This window comes from Pleurodeles waltl, chromosome 12 (assembly GCF_031143425.1).
Source record: "Pleurodeles waltl isolate 20211129_DDA chromosome 12, aPleWal1.hap1.20221129, whole genome shotgun sequence".
In the NCBI taxonomy this organism is placed as follows: Eukaryota; Metazoa; Chordata; class Amphibia; order Caudata; family Salamandridae; genus Pleurodeles; species Pleurodeles waltl.
The window spans coordinates 131070263-131094571 of record NC_090451.1 but is presented as its reverse complement, the minus strand read 5'-3'; the positions used below and the strand labels follow the sequence as shown (position 1 = coordinate 131094571).

General features: G+C 47.2%; 1 protein-coding gene across 1 annotated transcript in view; it reads left to right on the top strand.

Annotated features, from left to right (window-relative positions):
* Positions 1–24309, top strand: part of LOC138267717 (hydroperoxide isomerase ALOXE3-like) — a 249194-nt gene that overhangs the window by 144715 nt on the left and 80170 nt on the right. Inside the window, exon 2 of the mRNA XM_069216883.1 lies at positions 9624–9828. Coding sequence (XP_069072984.1) covers positions 9624–9828 — 205 coding nt within the window. The remainder of the gene's footprint in view (positions 1–9623; positions 9829–24309) is intronic.

Below are 24309 nucleotides of genomic sequence, written 5' to 3'. Positions count from 1 at the left end.
ACACCCTAAATTAACCTTGAGCTGACCCTCTTGTAGCTTGGCACAGTAGTCAGACTTAAGAGGCAATGTGTAAAGTATTTTTGCAACACTTGAATCACAGTAACACAGCGAACACCCAAAAAAACTCCAGTTCAGTAAAATGGAGAATATTTATCTGAGTAAAACCAGACCAAAATGACAAACATCCAATAAGTAGAAGATTATATGAATTTTTAAATATTAAGTGTGAAAATGTGTTTAGAAGTCACTAGCGGTCAAATGGTTATTTGAAGTCATGTGGGGCCATTGCAAATTTAAAGTTCAGGCTGACTGCGATGGAGGGTAGGCCGGTTACAGAGCCCACAGGGTCCACTGAAACAGTACCTTGGAAGGAACAAGCACCGATGTGGATAAAATGTGAAGACTATGCTTCAATATTTTCTATGTGGCTAGGTCAACGCGTTTCCGTTGAGCCTCAGTCCAGTGCCACATCTGTATTGAACTTGTAAATGATACTACAGCCAATATGTACTTCTTTATTTAGGATTCATGTACACAACACCCCCAGCACAGCTCCTTCCTCAAGCTACCTTCCTCCTTTTCTCAGTCCCCACATTCCATGTCGGACGTCATAGACCTTGAACATTCCACCCCACTGCCTGATTCACAAGAAATCTTCACAAACTCCATTGAGATGAGTGTGATGCATCATTGAGCTGCGCAAAGCGTCCTTGTTGACCTGTGCAGACTGTAGTTCCACTGGTCAAGCAGTCTCTGCATTGTCAGAGCGCTGTGCAATTTTTTTCACTCTGTAGGGTCGGTGTCAGTTTTTGCAGAAAACTGCTGCAGAACCCACTTTTGAGTCCCAGTAATAGAGGGGGGGAGGGTGGGTGGTCACCTCAGGCAAGGGTAGGACTCACAGATGGCAGAGCCCAGCAGCACTGTGAGCATTGCAGGCAGTCTTTGATGTCCCTGAGACTGCAGGAGGACAGGGGGCAGGCCAACTAGCCCTTGGAGACTCTTGGGTTCAAGGATGTAGAGAACAGGCCAGTTACTTCTCACTCAAGGCCAGAAGCAGTGGGCCAACAGAGCAAAGCAAGTAGCAAAATGGCAGTCCCTCCTATAGGACAGCAAGCAATGCAGTTGCAGAATGGCAGTCCCTCCTGGCAGCACAGCAGTCCTTTCTGACAGATTGTCCTCGAGTCCACTAGAATTCTGATATGGTGGGGTTTTAGGTCCACTACTTACACTCAAACTTGAACTGGGGGAGACTTGAAAGAAGCCTTTGAAAATCACAAGGTCCTTACCTTCATACTCTGGCGTCAGACACTCTACAGGGGTGTGCAGTCCTTTGTATGAGGAGTGGCACAACCCACTCAGCTGTGTAAAGTACTCCTTCCCATCTAGCCCAGGAAGACCATCAGACTGAGATGGGCTATCAGGATGTAGTCGTCACACCCAAGCTCCCTTTGTGTGACTGTCTAGCGGGAATGCACAAGGTCCAGCTGTCATCCATCCCAGACATGCATTGAGAGACGGTCAGACACAATGGTTAAAGCAAGAAAATGTAAACTTTCTAAATTGCATTTTCAGACTTAAAATTTAAAATCTGGCTTCCCTGTGTTTAATTGAGTCCAGAGACACCAAACTCCAAATTATTTTTTCCCACCTTGAAGTTACACTAAAAGGTTGCTTCAAGGTATCCCCAATGTTAGCCAATGGGGGAGATGGGCCTTGCAGAAGTGAAACAAATGTAATAGTTTTTCACTACCTGGGCATGTTAAACCTAAAAGTAAATGTCCAACTCTTTAAACATACTGCACCCTGCCCATAGGGCTAACTAGGGCCTACCTTAGGGGTGAATAATATGTAATAAAAATTAAGGTTTGGGCCTGGCAAGTGGGTGCACTTGCTAGGTGGAAATGGCAGGCACAGGCTCTGCAATGGCAGGCCTGAGACATGTTTGAAGGGCTACTGTAGTGGGTGGTACAACCAGTACTGCAGGCCCACTAGTGCCAATTAATTTATAGGCCTTGCACATATATTGTGTACTCTAGCATATTTAATTTACTAGTACATCTTTATTAATTGTGGATAAGCCAATGTTATGTTTAGGGCACAGATCACATGCTCTTTAGCACTGGTCAGCAGTGATAAAGTGCACATTTTTCTAAAGCCTGCAAAAACGAAGTCTGAAAAACCTGAGGTCAGAAGTCCAGAATGTCGGGGGAAACCATGGCCAGTATGTTGGGTCCAACTGCCACCTTACATAGTTAGACATATTTTGAAATAAACTTCAACATGCACATGAAAATACAGATTTTTTTTTAAAGTACTGATCACTGCCACAATCCTCAACTGTGTGAATATGAATTTCTGTTTGTGGCTGAAGAGTACAGAAGTGTGGCTGAGGCTCAAACCACAGTTTGTACAGAAGATATGAGATTAACCAACTGATCCAGGAAGCAATCGGAAATGTACTTTCTTCAAGGGTTACCACAGATTAGTTCTTTTGCACAAACTGATCTTTAGTTGACCTGTGGTAGGAATTACATCATTGTTAGTCCTGCAATTATATTCTTACCTAAAAAGGTCTTTACTAAGACGGCTTACAAGCAACATCTGCTTTCGGTAAACAGATGTCTGCTTTCACAAGTTGTTGTTCTCCTAATCCACGCCCCAGCTAATGGGATGAAAGCAAGTTGGATTCCCTCATAGGTGCCTTAACTTGAGATCAAAGTAGATTCGAACATGCTGGCTTATGAAGGATTATCTTCGTTGAGTGAACATCTGAGGGGAACACTTCAAGCACACCTGGAAAGTGCTAATTAAATTTAGATAAATTTGAGCAATCTTTAAAAGCCCTATGAGTAACCAGACTGAGCTTTTCATATTGGGTCAGCCAGTTTAATTCTTAGATGCATATGTAAACTGTCAACAGTAAACCAGGGATTCATGAAATAATCAGAATTCATCAGGGAAATGCACACTTTGCATATACCCCAATACAAAAATAAATTCAGTTCATAGATAAAACATCCAAACCTATTTAGTTTAAAATAGATTATTTAATTATTGACCGCAAAATAAACAATATTGTCCCATCAGTATAACTAGTGGGGTGCAGGACATATACACTCTGAAGCCCTTTGGGTATCAAATGCAGTTGGATACGTGCTGTTGGTTCATCCTTTTCAAAAGTTGAGCACAATGACCCAGTCTGAGGACGATGGAGCAAGGTTAGGGGAGGGCAGTCAAGGGTTCTCATTAGAGCTTCACCTTTTCCTACAGAAGCCTTTTTTAGGCTTTGAAAACCTTTAGTGGAACAAGACTTGTAGCCGTACTGGAACATGACACTACATAGTTTAATCTTCTTTTTTTTCACAGACCTGCAGTAGCTTCAAGCCTTTGAAATCAGTAGCTCATAGAAAAACAAAATTGGAAAATAGATGCTGAAATTGCATCTTTTCAGGCAGGATGGGTACTTTTCTACATCTTAAGAATGGGGATAAACAGGAAAACTTGTAACTGCTTTGTATGTATATAGGTATTGTGTTAAATGCAAACTTAACTGATGCAGCAAAGTGCTGTACACTTTTATCTGTAGATCACCCATTATCTTAGGCTCATGTAACCAGTTGAAGGGGGTGAATACCCATCTTAAGTAATAACGACAATGCTTGTAAGACTTATCCCTTAAAGTCACTAAATTACCCAGAGCTCAACTTGCTGATAGCTATGGCACAGAGCATATAGGCTTTATTTAGAGGCAATGTGTAAAGTATTTATACAGTGCTCAAATAGTAAGAAGTCAAACACAAGAAGAATCCCAGACCAATTTGGAAAAATTAGGTACATGTTGTTAAACTCAATAAGGGCAACCGGAGTGTTTTTTAGGTTCAGGGCCTGATTTAGATATGGGCAGAGGGGGTTACTCTGTCACAACAGTGACTGATTTCCTGTCCGCCGAAATCGAAATACCATAGAAAACAATGGTATTTAGATTTTGGTGGACAGACTATCAGTCACTGTTGTGACAGTGGAACTCCTCGCCCAAATGTAAATCCGACCCTAAGGTTCAAAATTACACCAAAAAACATTAGGACCCAATCACTCATGTGGTTGTGGTTGACTGGTACCTAGGCTAAAGTTAAGGTGGTCCATGATGGAGTGCAGGTCGGATACAGAAACCAAGTCAAACTACTTCTGAAGTTTTACTTTTGGACTTAGTCTCTAAAATGGAAGTCAAAATTCCTCAGTTGGACGAGAGAATAAGCTGTGGCTGAATAGTGCTCCACATTGTTAGATGGCTGCTGGATGAGGTCTTGGTGAAGTTGTTGACCTTTGGGAGGAAAGCTGATAGTGGGAGGGGGGAAATCTGAATTTCACAGGTCATGCCAGTGACAATTTCTACCTTCTGACTTAGTCACTTTCCAGTGCTGCAAGCATGCAGTTGAAGAGGGGTCCACAAGGCAGGATAACTTTTCTGCAAGGTCCTGTTGAATCTGATTTGCTGCTGCAGGTAATGCAGCAGGCGCAACCTGACTGTTTGGCCCAACGGCAACACACCTTTATTAGATCCGCTTGGCAGGTTAGTCCTGGTCTCTTGGTTCTCAGAGCAAAATGTTTAAGGCCCAGTTTCAGGATTTGGTAAGAGGAGTACACTTTTACAACAGCCAAGAGTGAAGGACTATGCTTGAGTGACTTCACCCCTATGCATTGTCCCCAGAGGCCAGCAGCAGGATGCAGGGTAGGTTCAGTTGGAACTGGTCTGCTAATAATACAGAAAAATTGCTTATAGAATCGTGCTGTGTCATTAACTCAAACAGGAGGTCTACACAGACAACTGGCCCAGTCCTCTTTTCTCCCATTTGTCCAGAAAGTGCTCTCTGGGTGTTATTGGGGATGCCACATTTATGCCCAGAGCCACCCTGTGGATGGGGGAAACATCTGAGCATCCTCTAACCAAATGGGTCACAGTTCCCACAGGTGACCCAACCAACATCTGCAGTACTTTGTGTGTTCTGCTACAAACAATCCCCACAGTGCTCCTCTGCCTGAAACTGATATGAAAGGTAATTTCTTCCCCTTTGTGGCGCTTTGTTACCCACCCCAGAGTTGCATCCAGGGAAATGAGCAATTCCTCCCTTGTGATTGCTTCAAACTAGTTCTGGGGGGGTCAGCTGTCCTGCTTGACAGGGGGGCAGGGTTCAAAGAAGGGCCAGCCCACGTAACAGCAATCGGTGTCTGTGACAAGATGGGCCTTTTTCACATTAATCAAGTTCCAGGACACCGCATAGATGTTCCAAAGGAACAGAACAGGTCTCCACACCCAAGGCCTTTGTCTCTGCTCTGGAAGCAGCTCACACCTCATCAGAGGGGCTAAATCAGCTCCCAGGTGACAGTTGGAAGCTCACGCAAATGGGCTTCTAGAGGCTTTAAGCAGGTAACAAGCAACTACCTAAAACTATGTGCTTCACTAGTGAATAACCAACTCTGCTGCGGTGAATATAGCTTCTAGATTTCATTTACTGTAAGAACATGTTTAACATTAAACCTTTACATGGGTGCATGGTATTTAAAGCGGTACAACCTTTAAAGGCTGTGTGACCTACTTAGGGGCGACTTTGTATTTAAAGGAAGGGTGGTGCCTGTCAAAGGGCTATTTTGACAGGTCAGATGTAAGGTTAAAACCTATACAGTGGTTTTATACCAGGCATGCCTGCAGCTGTGTTTGCTCTGCCACTGTATTAGGTGCCACAGTGAGTGCAGCAGCCCACTGGTGGCATTAAACCTACAACCCTTGGGTGCACAGCAGGCACCATTTATTATGAAGTTAGAAGTAAGTTAAATATGCAATCTAGGGAATGTCAGTTTCAGCATGTCTGAAGGAGGGGCTCAAGCACTTTACCCCTGGTTAGCAGGTGTAAAGTATACAGAGTTCTATAGCTAGCAAAAACAGTAAAGGCAAACATCTGGCACTGCACCACTCAAAAGATGGTCATGTCCAACAATGGGTATTTTACAGTGATTGTACACACATTGAGGCACAGGGAGATTGTGCGACTTGCTTGGAACCACATTATATAGGCCCTATCGCAGGGATCAGAATTCAGACCTGGATCCACCTTCCAAAGGGGGGAGCTCGAGCTGCAAGGTATTGTCTCCTTTTATTCATTGCAACTCAAAAGTCTGAGTTTGTACATATTTTTGCACCTAGGAATTTGCCCTGCAAATTGTCAAGCTCCTTATACCTCCCAGCCAGGTCCAGAAACAACCAGTTGCAATGAGATTTCCGGTTCTCTTCAAGGCAGGCCTACCATTTCCTGTAGCCAGGTCTGACTTCACGCTTCAACTTCAGGAGAATTGTTTTTATTTGGGAAGTAGGCTCTGCTGGACAGGAGATAGGGTCTTTGTCCTTGTGGAATGGTCTTGGAGTTATCCCAATACCAGTCATTGAGAATAAAGCTGAGGGCTAAGCTTTCCACTGTCCCTCTGAGGCAGAAGGAAATTTACACAAGGTATTCTCCATTTGATCTGCGCCATCAGTCTGGCTCAGGGGGCGTCCGACAGTTTTTAGAAGTTGAACCGGTCCGTGATTAAAGCAACATCCCAAATCAATTGAACTGTTTTTACAGCTTTCTTTGCTACATTATAGCACGGTGTGACCCAATGTTTTTGTCAGGTAAGTGCATTAGTGTAAATGCAGCTCCATAGATATGTGCAAATGCTAGTCATGATAGCTGCATAAAACGTCCCCAAACAATTCTTGCCTTATCTCCACCCTAAACCAGCCCAGTCCTGCTCCCAAATGATCAGTCTTTACCCATCCTCTTCAGGAGTTTTATTCCCAGCCTCTTCTTTGGAAGAGCTCGTCGAAGCTGGGAGTGTCCTTCCACACAAAGTCCTAGCTGGTATTGGCATGTTGAGACTTCGGTATGGCACAGTCTTTGTGGCAACCAGTGCTTACTTTGCGCTGGTAGTTTCCTGTGCGGGGCACTGGTATTTATTTTTGAAGACCGACACTTAGCTTTCTGCATCCGGCATTTACTCTGAGCTAAAGACACCTGGGAAAGGCGGAGGAAGAGGAAAACGAAAAAGCCTCAATGAGAGAAAGCAGAAAGTTGCAGGAGTGAGCCAAGGGGGCAGAGAGTGGCTGTAAATGGATTATAGAGGCCCGAGAAGGTTTTAGGATTATGCTGTCTGTTAGGACTTTGCACATTTAACTGCAGCAGCCACATGTTTCAGAGAGATTTGGGCACGCCATGGTTTTTATTTACAAACTAAACGCTGGGGGAAAAAATTTTATTAGACGTATTTGAAGATGGGAAGTAAACTAGTGTGCTTCAGAGATAATGAGTTTGAAAGTAGGGCAAACCTGCAAGCCAAACGGAGTTCCATTAAGAAAATGGATTTTTCCTTTTGTGTACAATAGATATGTAGGTCGGGTTATATGACTACATTTTCTACACTAATTAGAGTAATGCTTTAAATATTGTGCATACTAAATCAAATACTTCTGTAAGGCGTCATCTTCACGAAAATTGGCGTGGCAAAGTATGAGGGGAGGATTGAGCACGTTGGGTTGAAAAATGATTTGTTTTCCCATTTTTTGCTGTCACAGGAAATTTTGCTTGCACCGTCCCCCCTCCCCCCCCACCACACACACACACACACGTGTGTGGTGTGCCATAGTCAAAACAATTAGCCAACCACAGAGCGAGAAAGGAGCACATGCTTGAATGTGCATATTGTATGTTGTGTACGTTGCTGACCAAAAGTGGAACATTTCAGTGGTTTAGGCCATCCGAGCCAGAACTATGACATGGTTTTTGAACGTGTGTGTGTGTATATATATGTACGTGTGTGTGTATGTATATGTACGTGTGTGTATGTACGTGTGTGTATGTACGTGTGTGTATGTACGTGTGTGTATGTACGTGTGTGTATGTACGTGTGTGTGTATGTACGTGTGTGTGTATGTACGTGTGTGTGTGTGTATATGTATATGTGTATGTGTGTGTATATGTGTATATGTGTATATATGTGTATATATATATATATATATATATATATATATATATGTATATGTGTATATATGTATATATTCCTTTCAACAAAGCTATTTGGCAATATACGAAACCCTGACCTTTATGTGTGCACCATTGAGGATAAACCCCCGTCAAGCCCCCTTTTATCAGTTTCTTTCTTTAATTGTGGGGTAAATCGCCAGTCTTTTGTAAATCACTTCTTTTGTAGGGGGAGGGAATAAATGCGCACTTTTATTTAATGTGTGAACCCCCATTTGTTTTTTGGCAGTGTGGGTTAACTTCTTGCCACCTTTACTTTTAATTAGATTCTGTCTTTATCAGATGTATTCATTTCTGGCTGGTTTCCTTAAATGTCTCCCTCATTTGAATGTCCTTGATAGTACACCCAATTAAGCATGATTTTATTTCAAATATACAACTTGTATAGTGATGGGCTTTTTCAGTTCTCCACTTTTTAAATGCATGATTTTTGTTTTTGTACATGTAGTGGAACTTCAGTAAAGACTCCGCATAGAGTAGATAGCCAGATCAAAATAATGAGTTTTTTTTGTTGTAAACTAAGATTTACAGTAAGAAATGTGAATTTGTGTGCTATCTTGCCGCTGTTTTTTTTTTTTTTTTTTTTTTTTTTTTTTTTTTTTTTTTTTTTTTTTGTACCAATGTTTTGAAAGGTTCCAGCAACCACCTGGTAAATTCTGTCTGAAAACGGGTCGTAAGGAAGAGTTATTGTGACTTGTTTGACACTGTCGTCTTACGCCCTCCCAAATGAGATGTATAAAAATGTAGCTAAACTACCAGAGAAGGCTTCTCCTTAGGTTTGCCATGAAGATGTTTTGATTTGATCTGGTGCTTACGTAAATGGTCCTTTTCTGAAAGGGTGTCGCTCTTTGCTCCTCTTAACAGCAACTGCTGTTCTAGCCAAAGTTGAACAAAATGTTGACAATAGTCATCTTTGAAATCAAATCCTTAACAGTATTGCTGTGGAATGTTATGGTTTGCGCCACACTGTCCAGTGTCACCATTTTTTTAAGAGTTTGGAGATTGATCACATTTTCAGCAAAACCTAACAGTTTCTGTTTTAGTGGCTGTTGGATTAACTACTCAACACTTCATACAACTTGACGTTCTCTGGATAAAATCCCTGGTATCCAGTTTTTAAACTGCTTTTACTAGATCCCGTTGCTTCATTTGTTTGGGCACTGGACCCCTTAGGACTACTGAAACAAATGGAATTTTGATTCATTATGTAAAATTAGCAATTGAGACATATCGGAACTTCATTCCCAAGGCATTGGTTTGCAGTAAGTGGAATTTCTTCCAAAGTTAGGTAATAACACGTGTTTTGGAGATGTTTAACCTGTAAGCTTGAACGTGTTTTTTAGTTGTTTGCCTTTGGGAAGAAATAAAACATGAGCCATTGGTTTGCTTATTAATTTATTATCTACTGTAACCTAAGGATAGTCAGAGGAAATTGAGCAATGCCGTTCTTGCTCATGTTAAAATGTCCTAGTGGCTGGTACATCTAAATAGAATATAATACAGTAAAATAAGGCTACTGGTTATCAAATTTTTTTTTTTTATTTTTTTTTTTAGACTGATGTGTACAACATCCATGAAAAACATGACTTGGGGGATATTCAACTAATCCGCCTTCACAAAGAACCCTTTTCCTTCTTCCCTGAGGACAGCTGGTTCTGTTGCCAAGTTACTGTGGAATCTCCTAAAGGAAAGATCTACCATTTCCCCTGCTACCGCTGGATCGAGGGGTACATCACTGTGGAGCTCCCTGAAGGGACAGGTAAAATACTACTTAGACCACAAACCTGATGTCTATGTTCATATTGAGTGCTTATTCACTAGTAAGGGGATAATTATTTGCTTTCTTTTTGCAAACTCAAAATAAGCCTTTTCTTGCGCAGATCCTGATAATTTGGCTAGAACAAGACAAAATTGGAGGTCAGTCTCATGAGTCAAGCTTTTGAATATACAGTTGGAGGATGAAAATTAAATTCCATCACATGACCACCCTCCCCAAATTTGAAGCAGCTTAAAGAGCCTCCTGCCACTAGGATGCATCTCTTTGAGATATCGCACCTTTGGCATAGCCAGCCATTAGACTTTCTCCAGAGTGGCTGCACCTGCATTGAAGTATGCTTCCTAGCTAAATCTTAATTTATTTACTCGAGCAATATTACGACTAATCTACAGCTACAAATGTACTACAGATAATCAGTTATCCAGGAGTTGGACATTAAGGGTTTCAGAGGCTCCTACCCTTACACTGGAAAGACCCAGATCTACATATATAAAAGGTATTGTTGGGGCACCATGGTTCTGTCGCTGGCTCCCAAAGAATCAATTTTCAACAGTTGTGACTAGATTACTTTAAAAAGTCAGTTTAAGCCAAAACCTTGGAAGCTCTCCAGTTGAACTCTCACGTTTTTAAAAAACAAAGATCAAGTTTAGTGGTCACAAGGATGTTGATGTCTATTTCAACTATTTGACTATTTCAGTAGCCCTTTGTGGCAGCTAATTCCTGGATCCTGCTAGTCTCATTCTCTACCACCATCACCCAAGACCACCTCTCATCCTGCCCTTCTATCACCTTCCCGCTCCACACCTTTGGCTAGCTACGTCTCGGAGAAATTTGGTCACAAAAAGACAAATTCTGAGTGCCAAACTGAACCCAAGGCTCTCAAAAATGACTTTACTGACCTAGTGTACCCTTTGCCCACCTCTAGAAGGAACCATTGTGTTTTGCAGCTTAAATGCACTATTGGTCTTATCTGTAAAAACATTACATTGAAGTCAACTAGGTGTTTTTCTAAATTCATAGCTGATCCACTTGTTTCCTACACTAATAAATCAATGCAGTGTCTCCTAAAATTAAACATAACGAGTCTGTACAAAGAAAAAATCAAAATGCATAAATTTCAAGGATAGGTAATAGATTTTATAGTAGGGGGCATTTTTCCATAGACTCTTTTATTTTGCCAATAACCTTTTTCAAACCTATTACTTTGGTCCGTTCAGTTGCTGTTCTGACATTTTCGTGGTGATCCGTCAAGCAGAGGCAGACAAAAAGGTGGGGGAGGGGGGCTCCCAAAACACTGTCCACATTAATGGGATTTTTCAAATATTTGATCTCCACTAAAGACAGAACTGCTGAATGGAAATACACCAAATTTGGCAGAAGGCTAGCTCTTGGTCCAGAAAGCATGCCTCTTGTGATCTGGTGTAAATCCCTTCAGTAATTGGAGTTTAAAAATACAGATATCTAGGAACGCGGGCACTTCACAGATCCAACTGTGCCCTTACTGATATCTGATTGACTGCAAGCACTTCAACAAGGAATTGTTGGCAGCCACCCCGAGACTCTATTTATTTTTCACTTTTCTGTGGGACTGAAGCAAAGGGGCCAGGATAGGGTCATCCTGACCCTTTAGCTCTGGTGCTGGACTCCTAGAGGGACCTCTCCAGGACTAAAGTGTTGTGTTTTTTTTTTTGTTTTTTTTTATGCCAGAAAAATCAGCTCTGCTGTTTTTCTGATAGACAAAAATAAATAATGGGTGCTTCCTGCCACTTTCCTTTAATTAGCCCCGGGTGCACCAGGTCACACAGACCTTGGGTGTTTTAAAAAGGGGTTGCACAGGGCTGCTCCCCCCATGCCCCCCAGGGCTTCTGTTAGCCCCACTCACCACTACCTGCCTTTGGCTAAATACACTAAGGAGGTGGTGTGCCCCCCTTCCTCCCCCTGCTGCCCCAGGGACCACCACCTACCTGGAGCTGGATTTAAATAATGAAAGGGGTTTATCACAGACCTCCTGGCAACCACCACCTCAACAGAGCTGTATGTGTCAGACGGGGCTGTGCCCTCCCCACCCCTTCAGAGCCATAGATGGCCCTGGGGACTGCCATCCCCAGAGCAGGCTCTGGGACATAGATGCTTTGCTCTGACTCTCACCCTCACTGTGCACTAATTACCCCACAAATTACAGCACTCATGACCTCATTAGTAACATCAATGATATCAATGTAATATTAGTAATCATTGTGATGAAAAAACTGTGCATGGTGGGGTATGAGTTATAATTGCCTTAGGGCACGAGTTATAGTTACTTGAGAACTATAACAGGTGGATTTCTAAGGTTTTGAACTCGTAAAATATGAGCCTAACGATAATATTCCTTGTAACATTTAGGTTTTTTTGAGTGGCTATACATAGGTTTATAGATATATAGATACATATATATATGAGATATAGATATATAGATAGATGAATTACCATGAAACTCCCCCAAAAAGTGCTACTTTGTGACGAGTTTGTGCATGGAAAGTTTCAGTGAGTCAAGAAGGGGTGGGAGAAAAAAAGGGTCATACCAAAATGTTTTTGCCATTTCATTTTCCTGTAGGAAATTTAGAAACTGCTACAGCTTAAATCACTCAACACTTATGAACAGATTTACACCAAATTTGGCATATGTGCTCTTTGTAATTCAGTGTAAATCTGTTCAGTAGTTTTTGAACAATTAATGCTCAAAAGCTTACTATATAGAGATGTGGAGCCTCACGCTTGAGTACTTTATAACAATGTTTTTTTGGGGGGGGGCTGGGGGGTGGAAACAGTGTGGACCACCCCTGGTGGGGGAGGGCAGACATGGGGGTCGAAACTGAAGTATCTTTTCCCCTGTGGTGCGGCATAAGTGTCTCTTCAAAGGTGAGAAGGGCGTACACAGCCTCTCTTCCTAAGCCTCTAAAGTTCCCCTCCCCCACCCCCCCAAACCCAGGACCCCATTCCCCGGGGCCATAAATCTAAGTGAAAGGGAGGGGCACAGCACAGCCTCTTCACTGAGTCAGTAATGGCCCCAGAGACCCCATTCCCTGGGGCCAACTCAGTAGCCATGTACTGGGAGCCAACTCCTGGGACAGGACATAGGTGGTCATTACAACCCTGGTGGACGGTGTTAAAGGTGCAGTAATACCGCAAACAGGCTGGCGGACAAAAAAGGGAATTATGACCCTGGTGGAAATCGCAGACAAAGACAGCCACTTTAACACTCCGACCGCCACGGCGGTACAGACCAGCAGCGCAGCGGTCACCGCCAACAGACAGGCGAAAGACCATGTACCGCCCATAGTATCACAACCTGCCAATCCGCCACCTTTTCCTGGGCGGATTCACCGTGGATAAAAACACGGCGGAAACAGTTCCTGCAATGGGAAAACGCTCACCTTAACTCATCCCACGAGGAAGGAGGACACCATGGAGCCGGAATTACAAATCCTACCTGCCATTCTCTTCCTACTCATCTACGAAGACCCGCGGAAGCAAAGACCACAGTGAGTACTGCACCTACGACATAGGGGAGGCAAAAGTCAGGGGGACACACACACACGAAACCCCCCTACCCCCGCAAATTACAACACACACACCAATGCATGTATAAACATCACAGTAGCAACCCACAACCCCCCCCCCGGAAGAATGCAAAGACAAAACGAAATCAGCTCAAACATTGCAATGTATCAATATACATGTGTCAAATATATACAGAGAGATATATATATATATATATATATATATATATATATATATATATATATATATATATATATATACATACACTCACACAAAGATATATACATTACGAGAAGCAGTGCAGATATGCATGTCTCAATGTCCGTGCACCAAAAATGCAGGGGCGAGGCCCACACAAGATACCTGTCCACAAACGGAGAGACCACTGCCGGGGCATCAGAGAGAAAAACAGGCACCTCAGGGGGAAGGGAAGAGGTGGGGGGGGGGCACCTCAGCCGGATTACAGCACCATGCCACATCCACGATGGGGCTCCATGCCCATTGATGTATCCTGGGGAGTGCAAAGCCAGTCTCAAGTCTTTACAGTGGGTGGGTTGTCCACTGACCAATCCTGGCCACAGTCTCACAAGTAGATAACAGCCTCCACTGGTTCTGGAGGGGGACTGGTGCCCAGAGTGCTTCATCCTGTGAAGGACCGAGGTAGTGGATGGATCTCTCCACAGGTTCTGGAGGGGGAATGGTGCCCAGACTGGATTAGTCTCCCCGTGACAGTTCCTGTCCCGTCACTGTCCCAGCTGCACATGGGATAACGATGCTTGATGTTGCGGTCTTTACCTTCTTCAGCGGTGAATGCCCTGTTCAGCGGTGCTTTGCCATGGCGGTCTCTGGACTGTTCAGCGGTGCTTTGCCATGGCGGTCTCTGGACTGGGCATTGGTGTGTGGCATGACTGTCCCTCATTGCCCAGCGGGGCTGTGGCTGCCGGGGCCATCCTGGGCAATGCCAATGGCGGTGGTCTCCTGACCAGTGACAATACTTGTGCCCTCCTGGGCAATGACTCTGGCAGTGGTCTCCTGACCAGTGACGATACTTGGGCCCTCCTGGGCAATGCCAATGGCGGTGGTCTTCTGACAAGTGACGACGGTGCTGGCGGTGGCGTCCCGGCCGCCGGGGAGGATGCCGCCCTTCTCCGCCGTGATACTCGCACCAGGCTGTGCAGACTTCTTCTGGCCCTTCCCCACCTTTGGAGGAGTCACAGCTGACTCTGCAATCCCCCTGGGACCCCTGTGAGTTGTTTTGCCTCCAGGAGTCTTCACCCGGTCCTGTCGGCCACTTTCCAACTTCAGAGCCTTTACAGAGGGTGGACTGCCAGTGCCTTGGCTCCGTGTCACACTGCCTCCCCTGGTGGCCGGTGCACTATACACACCTTGAACACGCACCACTGGTACTGGAGGCTTTTTGGCTGAGGCGCTACGACGGGACTGATGAATTGGAGGGGTGGGGAAGGGGGCAAAAAGGTCAACTTTGCAGAGGGACAGTTTCTGATGAACACTGGGATGGGTAGCTGGAGGGGGTCGGAGTGGAGTAAGAGGAGGTGGTTGTAGGTGTCACTTTAGGTGTTTTGGGTGCAGGTACTGGAGGCTGTCGTGAGGTGGATGGATGTTGGGTGTTTTGGGTGCCCGCATTTGTGTACTTTGGGAGGGGGCGTCAGACACACTGGGAGAGGACACAGGGGATGTGTAAATGGGAGTGGAGGTGGTGAGTGCAGGTGAGAGGGGTGTGGTGGTGGGTGTTATGGTGCGAGTCCTGGTGCCTGTTGATGTAGTGCATGCAGCTGAGTAGACGAGACTGGGAGGGAGACGACTAAGAGGGGGACACAGTGGATGTTGCTGTGTCTGCATGTGGGTGATGGATGTGTGTGTGCCTGTGGGGTGCCTATGTTTGGTTGGGCTACTTTTGGGTGTTGAGGTGTATGCATGCTTGTCTGATGGTGTGCTTGGGACAGGCTGGGGTACAGGGAATTGGGTCTGGGTGGAGGAAGTTGGAAGGGGGAGGCTCGAGACGGGGACAATGGCTGCCATCAGTGCTGAGGCCAGAGATTGCAGGGTTCGATGAAGGGCAGCCTGACCAGAATGAATGCCCTCCAGGAATGCATTACGGTGTTGCAACTTTCGTTCTACACTTTGGATGGCATTCACAATGGTAGACTGCCCAACAGTGAGTGACCTGAGGAGATCAATGGCCTCCTCACTGAGGGCAGCAGGGGTGACTGGGGCAGGGCCTGAGGTGCCTGGGGTGAAGGTGATGCCCACCCTCCTGGGTGAGCGGGCACAGGGCAAAAGCTGAGGGGCTGCTGGGAGGGTGGTGCTGGTAGGGGAGGTGGCCGCTGTACCTGTAGAAGTGGGGGGCACAGATGTTGCTGCCACCACAAGGGAGCTCCCATCGGCGGATGAGTCCGTGCCGCTGGTTGGTGATCCGGTGACCGACGTGTAGCTCCCCTCGCCCTCCGTCCCACTGGTGCATTCTGAGTCTGTGGTGTGGCCCTCCATGGCCATGTGGGATGCAGCTCCCTCGTGCCCCGGTGCCACTGTACCGCCGCCTGATGATGCTGATGCACATAAGAAGAGGGAGAGCAGAAAAAGGGGAAGACCAAAGATAGACGGGTTGAGTGCATGGCTTACCGCTACCATTGGCGGACACAGCAGCCCCCTGCACTACGCCGTGCTCTTGGCCTCTACAGAAGCAAATCCTGGGATCTGGCCTACATGCCTATGGTGGACATCTGCACACATGGATGCCACAGGGGCATCTATACCTGTACTTGGGCCACTACTGAGGTGGGGTGGAGTGCCACATGCCCTGCATTACGGAGGGGCCTAGCCTACGTATTTCTGCCTGGCCTAGGTACACCCACAGCCCACCTCCTTCAGCCAGCCCCTCAACTGCGCGCCAAGTACACAGAAAGAGGTTGTACTCACCCCCTTGTGTCGTCTGCTGTGATGCCCTCAAGCGCCCATCCAACTCAGGGTAGGCCACTGCCAGGATCAGGAACATCAGGGGTGTCATGGTGCAACGGGCACCCCTACCACGTTGGGAGGCCATCCCCAGCTGAGACTCAGTCTTGTTGCTACAGCGGCGAATGTGCTCCCATCTCTTCAGGCAGTGAGTTCCCCGTCTCTGGTGGGCCCCCAGGGTCCGGACTTCCTTGGTGATGGCACGCCAAATGTCCTTCTGGTGGGTGCTGACCTACATGACATGCACAAGGGAAGAAGAGAAGTCATTACCAACTGCACCGTCGATGTAAGTGGTCCCCCCCTCCCTACCCTAGCCATGTGGCACATGCATTCACATGCATTCATGTTCCCTGAACTCAGCCCCCTCCCCTCTTACAACCAGCCCTCTCCACCCAGGCATAGCCCATACAATGTGCTCCCTGTGTACTTACCTGTTGGTCTGGAGGACCATAGAGTAGCGTGTACTGGGGAGGACTCCGTCTACTAGTTTCTCCAACTCCTGAGCAGTGAAGGCAGGGGCCCTTTCCCCAGACGCAGCAGCCATCATCGCTTCCAGACCGAGGTCACAGCAGCACTTGCAGTGTAGGTCCTCTCCTGTCGAAGGTCATGTATCGCATGATTGAACAGATAGAAAATGTCGGTTATGTCCGCGGCGGTGCGTATCATCCCCGCCGGTGCCCCTGTTCATTGGCTCCTGGGACCCATAGGGTCCAATGTTAACCAATGCAGCATTGCGCCGCGGTCTACGACCGCCTACCGCGACGGTGTGCAACGCCAGCGCAGTTACCTCACAATCCCATTGTCCCAGTTTAGAGGTCAGGCAGCCACCATTTCAGGGTCCCACATGGCTTTTTTACTACTGCGTCACACATAGCTAGGCCTACACTCCATATACAGGATGGGTTTTGTGTTTGGTGTCGTGTTCTGTGTATCTGTGGGTACATACCTGGAACATTGTTGACTCTGTGGTCGCTGTTCTTCCTAGGCACCGTCAGCTAGGACAATTGAGAAGATGGCGGAATCCTCCAGTGTACCGACCGCTAGTGGACCGGTTGACAATGGAGGAGTGACATTTACTCGTCACCTACCGGTTTGACCATGCCACTATCCAGGAAGCATGTACCCAGTTGGAGCCAGACCTGATATCACCAATCTGCCATCCCGCTGGAATCCCCCCTGATGTGCAGGTGCTGTCAGTGCTCCATTTCCTTGCAAGTGGGTCTTTTCAGACAATGGCCATGGCATCTGGGATGTCCCAGCCTATGTTTTCCTACGTGTTGTCCAGAGTGTTGGCTGCCCTGCTGAAACATGTATGAAGATACATCATTTTCCCTGAGGTGGAGGATTTGGCTCCAGTGAAAGGCGACTTCTATGCCCTTGGACATATCCCCAACTTCATAGGTGCTATTGATGGGACCCATGTAGCTCTGGTTCATCTACCACCCCCCCCCCCCCCCGGAGTGAACAGGGGTACAGGAACCGGAAGAGTTATCATTCCATGAATGTACAGATGGTATGTTTGGCCGACCAGTACATCTCCCAGGTAAATGCTATGTTCCCTGGCTCAGTGCATGACGCCTACATCCTGCGGCATAGCAGCATCCCTTATATGATGGGTCAACTCCAGAGGCACCGTGTGTGGCTATTAGGGGACTCTGGTTACCCCAACCTTTCCTGGCTATTGACCCCAGTGAGGAATCCCAGGACCAGGGCAGAGGAACGCTACAATGAGGCCCATGGGAGGACTAGAAGGGTGATCGAACGCACCTTCGGCCTCCTGAAGGCCAGGTTCAGGTACCTCCATATGACAGGTGGTTCCCTATTCTACTCACCAAGGAAGGAGTGCCAGATCATCATCATAGCCTGCTGTATGCTTCACAATCTTGCTTTGCGACGCCAGGTTCCTTTTCTGCAGGAGGATGGTCCAGATGGTGGTGGTGTGTGTGTGTGTGTGTGTGTGTGTGTGTGTGTGTGTGTGTGCGAAAGTAGCCTCTTTCTAGCCTTGTTACCCCCACTTTTGGCCTGTTTGTGAGTGTATGTCAGGGTGTTTTCACTGTCTCACTGGGATCCTGCTAGCCAGGGCCCAGTGCTCATAGTGAAAACCTTATGTTTGCAGTATGTTTGTTATGTGTCACTGGGACCCTGCTAGTCAGGACCCCAGTGCTCATAAGTTTGTGGCCTATATGTATGTGTTCCCTGTGTGGTGCCTAACTGTCTCACTGAGGCTCTGCTAATCAGAACCTCGGTGGTTATGCTCTCATTTCTTTCAAATTGTCACGAACAGGCTAGTGACCAATTTTACCAATTTATATTGGCTTACTGGAACACCCTTATAATTCCCTAGTATATGGTACTAAGGTACCCAGGGTATTGGGGTTCCAGGAGATCCCTATGGGCTGCAGCATTTCTTTTGCCACCCATAGGGAGCTCTGACAATTCTTACACAGGCCTGCCACTGCAGCCTGAGTGAAATAACGTCCACGTTATTTCACAGCCATTTTACACTGCACTTATATAACTTATAAGTCACCTAAATGTCTAACCTTTACCTGGTAAAGGTTAGGTGCAAAGGTACTTAGTGTGAGGGCACCCTGGCACTAGCCAAGGTGCCCCCACATTGTTCAGGGCCAATTCCCCGGACTTTGTGAGTGCGGGGACACCATTACACGCGTGCACTACATATAGGTCACTACCTATATGTAGCTTCACAATGGTAACTCCGAATATGGCCATGTAACATGTCTATGATCATGGAATTGCCCCCTCTATGCCATCCTGGCATAGTTGGCACAATCCCATGATCCCAGTGGTCTGTAGCACAGACCCTGGTACTGCCAAACTGCCTTTCCTGGGGTTTCACTGCAGCTGCTGCTGCCAACCCCTCAGACAGGTTTCTGCCCTCCTGGGGTCAAGCCAGGCTTGTCCCAGGATGGCAGAACAAAGGACTTCCTCTGAGAGAGGGTGTTACACCCTCTCCCTTTGGAAAATGGTGTGAAGGCAGGGGAGGAGTAGCCTCCGCCAGCCTCTGGAAAAGGCTTTCATGGCACATTTGGTGCCCATTTCTGCATAAGCCAGTCTACACCGGTTCAGGGACCCCTTAGCCCTGCTCTGGCGCGAAACTGGGCAAAGGAAAGGGGAGTGACCACTCCCCTGACCTGCACCTCCCCTGGGAGGTGTCCAGAGCTCCTCCAGTGTGCACCAGACCTCTGCCATCTTGGAAACAGAGGTGCTGCTGGCACACTGGACTGCTCTGAGTGACCAGTGCCACCAGGTGACGTCAGACTCCTTCTGATAGGCTCCTTCAGGTGTTGCTAGCCTATCCTCTCTCCTAGGTAGCCATACCCTCTTTTCTGGCTATTTAGGGTCTCTGTCTCTGGGGAAACTTTAGATAACGAATGCAAGAGCTCATCCGAGTTCCTCTGCATCTCTCTCTTCACCTCCTGCCAAGGAATCGACTGCTGACCGCGCTGGAAGCCTGCAAAACTGCAACATAGTAGCAAAGACGACTACTGCAACTCTAACGCTGATCCTGCCGCCTTCTCGACTGTTTTCCTGGTGGTGCATGCTGTGGGAGTAGTCTGCCTCCTCTCTGCACTAGAAGCTCCGAAGAAATCTCCCATGGGTCGACAGAATCTTCCCCCTGCAACCGCAGGCACCAAAAAGCTGCATTACCGGTCCCTTCGGTCTCCTCTCAGCACGACGAGCGAGGTCCCTCGAATCCAGCAACTCTGTCCAAGTGGCCCCCACAGTCCAGTGACTCTTCAGTCCAAGGTTGGTCGAGGTAAGTCCTTGCCTCACCTCGCTAGACTGCATTGCTGGGAACCGTGACTTTTGCAGCTACTCCGGCCTCCGTGCACTTACGGCGGAAATCCTTTGTGCACAGTCCAGCCTGGGTCCACGGCACTCTAACCTGCATTGCACAACCTCCTAAGTTGTTCTCTGGCGACGTGGGACTTCTTTGTGCGACTTCAGGTGAGCACTGTTTCACGCATCCTTGTAGTGCCTGTTTCTGGCATTTCTCTGGGTGCTACCTGCTGCTAAGAGGGTTCCTTGTCTTCCTCGACGTCCCCTCTACCTCCTGGTCCAATTTGCGACCTCCTGGTCCCTCCTGGGCCACAGCAGTGTCCAAAAACGCTGACCGCACGATTTGCAGCTAGCAAGGCTTGTTGGCGTTCTTTCGGCGGGAAAACACTTCTGCACGACTCTCCACGGCAAGTGGGATCCTTCCACCAAAGGGGAAGTCTCTAGCCCTTTTCGTTCCTGCAGAAACCTCAGCTTCTTCTGTCCAGTAGAAGCTTCTTTGCACCCACAGCTGGCATTTCCTGGGCATCTGCCCATCTCCGACTTGCTTGTGACTTTTGGACTTGGTTCCCTTGTTCCACAGGTACCCAAGATTGGAAATCCATTGTTGTTGCATTGTTGTTTTGTGTCTTTCCTGCATTATTCCTCTAACACGACTTTTTTGTCCTTAAGGAAAACTTTAGTGCACTTTGCACTCACTTTTCAGGGTCTTGGGGAGGGTTATTTTTCTAACTCTCACTATTTTCTAATAGGTCACATAGGTTTGGGGCCCATTCGTGGTTCGCATTCCACTTTTGGAGTATATGGTTTGTGTTGCCCCTATCCCTATGTGTCCCCATTGCATCCTATTGTAACTATACATTGTTTGCACTGTTTTCTAAGACTATACTGCATATTTTTGGTATTGTGTATATATATCTTGTGTATATTTCCTATCCTCTCACTGAGGGTACACTCTAAGATACTTTGGCATATTGTCATAAAAATAAAGTACCTTTATTTTTAGTATAACTGTGTATTGTGTTTTCTTATGATATTGTGCATATGACACTAAGTGGTACTGTAGTAGCTTCACACGTCTCCTAGTTCAGCCTAAGCTGCTCTGCTAAGCTACCATTATCTATCAGCCTATGCTGCTAGACACCCTATACACTAATAAGGGATAACTGGGCCTGGTGCAAGGTGCAAGTACCCCTTGGTACTCACTACAAGCCAGTCCAGCCTCCTACAGTGTGGCAGCTGTGGAGCCTGTGGACAGTGATGAGGAGGAAGCAGAGGAAGAAGACATTGACAACAGGGACTCTGTCATACAGCAATATTTCCAGTGACACACGTGAACATTTTCATTTTTACCATTACATTCACTGTCACACCTCTTCCTCTATCCTGTGTATAATTTCATAGCATTATTTGGTAACTGAGTTGTACCTTTCCATTACGATTTCACAGGTGTGGTTACCAATGTGTGTTATCTGCTTGCATCCTTCAAGGACTTGTGATGTGTGACATAGGTATGTTGGCTTTACAACTATAAACTCATTTTGACACTGTCATTGATACATTTTACCAAATCACAGACTGACTCCAGATTGTTTTGTGGTTCAATGGTGTTTGTGCTCAAAAATGGAGGGGGGGTTGTAATATGGTGATGGGAGACGTGGAGGAATGTCCGTGGCAGAGTCCAGTCCATTGGTCACACAGGTGCACTGGCCATATGGGCTTTGGAAGTGGAGCTGGGGTAGTTAAAGTCTGGACAGGGTAACAAAGTGGGACAGTGGGAGGACAATCAGGGTGGTCTCATTTCCTGGCGGGGGTCTTGCCATCTTGCTCTGTCCTGTTCCTGGATCACAGGGACCGCTTGCGTTGTGGTTGTCCGTCTGCAGGGGGTAGGGTGCTGGTGTGGTGGTCCTGTGGCGGGGCGTCCTGTCCACTAGCGGAGGTGGTGGGCAGTTCATCATCCATGCTAGTGTCAGGGGCCCCTTGGAGTGCCACGGTGTCCCTCAAGGTCTGCTGTATGTCCTTCAGTACCCCTATGATGGTGCCCAGGGCAGAGCTGATGGTCCTGAGCTCCTCCCTGAACCCCAAATACTGGTCCTCCTGCAGGAGCTGGCTGTCCTGAAACTTGGCCAGGACTGTCGCCATCGTCTCCTGGGAGTGGTGGTAGGCTCCCATGATGGAGGAGAGGGCCGCGTGGAGAGTGGGTGTCCTTGGCCTGTCGCACAGCAGCCCTCCCAGTTCCCCTGTGTTCCTGTGCCTCCGTCCCCTGGACCGTGTGCCCACTACCACTGCCCCCAGGTCCCTGTTGTTGTTGGGGTGGTGGGTTATCTTGGGTTCCCTGTAGTGGTGGACACACCGCTGATTGACGTGTCCTGGGTACGGAGGTATGGGCCCTCTGGGTGGGTGCTTTGCTGGTGTTACCAGAGGGTGGAAGGTCAGTGTTGGGCTGTGCCTGTGCAAGGGGAACCAACTGTCCCGAGGCCCACGATGGTCCGGGCTAGTCATCAGGATCCAGTAGGGCAGAGCTGCTATCGTCACTGTGGGCCTCTTCTGTGGGTGGAGTGGAGTTGTCTGGACCCTCCAGTGTGGTGATGGGCCTTCGTGATCCTGCAGGGGCATAAGTGCATGATTATTGCGTGTGTGTGTGTGTGTGTGTCATGGTGTGCAATGGGTGGCTCACCGTGTACCCCAGTGCAAGCATTCCTGTGGGGGGGGGCTTGTGTGATGATGGTTGGGGGGGGGGGGGGATGTTCTGGGTATGTGCAGTGAGCATGCTTTAGTGAGGGGTGACCATGCTTAGTTGTGTCATGGAGGGCGTGGTGTTGGGATGTGTGGTTTGTGTTAGGAGTACATTAGTGAGGAGTTGTAGTGATGGGGGAGGGGATAAGGGTGGGGGTGTGTATTAGCATGCAGGTAGGGTGGGGGATATGATAGTTGAGATTTGACTTACCAGTGTCCATTCCTCAACCGACTCCTCAGAGGCCCTCTGGATGCATGATGGTTATGACTTGCTCCTCCCATTTTAGTTGTGGGGGAGGAGGTGGGGGTCCGCCGAACCGCGATGTTGTGCCTGGAGACCGCTGAACTCACCTTCCCCCCCCCGTAGGTCGTTCCACCTCTTCCTGATGTCCTCCCTATTTCTTGGATGCTGTCCCACAGCGTTGACTCTGTCGACTATTCTGCGCCACAGCTCCATCTTCCTGGCTATGGATGTGTGCTGCACCTGTGAGCCAAATAGCTGAGGCTCTACCCGTAGGATTTCCTCCACCATGACCCTGAGCTCCTCGGAAAACCGGGGGTGTCTTTGGCGTGACATGGGGTTGTGTAGGTGATGTGTGGGGTGGTGTATGTGGTGATGAGTGTGGCGATGTGTGGTGTTTGGTGCGTGGATGTTGTGTGGGTGATGGTGTTGTGTGCCTCTGTGTGGTGGGGTTGTCTATTCAGTGCTATCTGGCCTTCGTTTGTGATTTTTTGGTCGTAGGGGTTTGTGGGTGATGTGCATCTGTGGGAGTGGTGTGGGTACGTGTATCAGGTGTGTGTGTTTCGACATGTCCAATGTGGCAGTGTTTTGGAGGTGTGTGTATTTTGAGCACAGCGGTGTGTACCGCCAATGGAATACCGCTGCTGAAAGACCGCCATGTGGTTTCGTGGGTCGTAATAGCATGGGCGTGTTTCTGTTGGCGTGGAGGTTTTATTTTTGCCAGTTTAACACTGACCTTTGGTGTGGCGGACTTTTTTGGGTGTCTGAATTTCAGCTGATTCAGAGATGTGTCATAATAGCTGTGGTGGAATTCCGCAGCCCCGGCGGTGTATTGGCGGTCTTCTGCACGGCAGTAAGCGGCTTTTACCGCCAATGTTGTAATGACCCCCATTGTGTTTTCACTGCTTGCACTAATACAGGCAAGGAGATGTGTGACTTCGCTTTGCAGGAGCATTTTTTGATTTCCCACTAAGCGTTTAAAAAAATAAAATCATAGATATTCACTGAAAAAACAAAGGTTCCAGGGATGTTAGTTATTTTAGGGATTTACTCATAAAAAACCTTAGAAATGCAGCAGTTACTTATTTCAAGTAAATGTAATCTGCACCTTACAAAGCAATATGAAATTTAGGTCTCATCTAATAAGTGACTACATGTCTATCCACAGA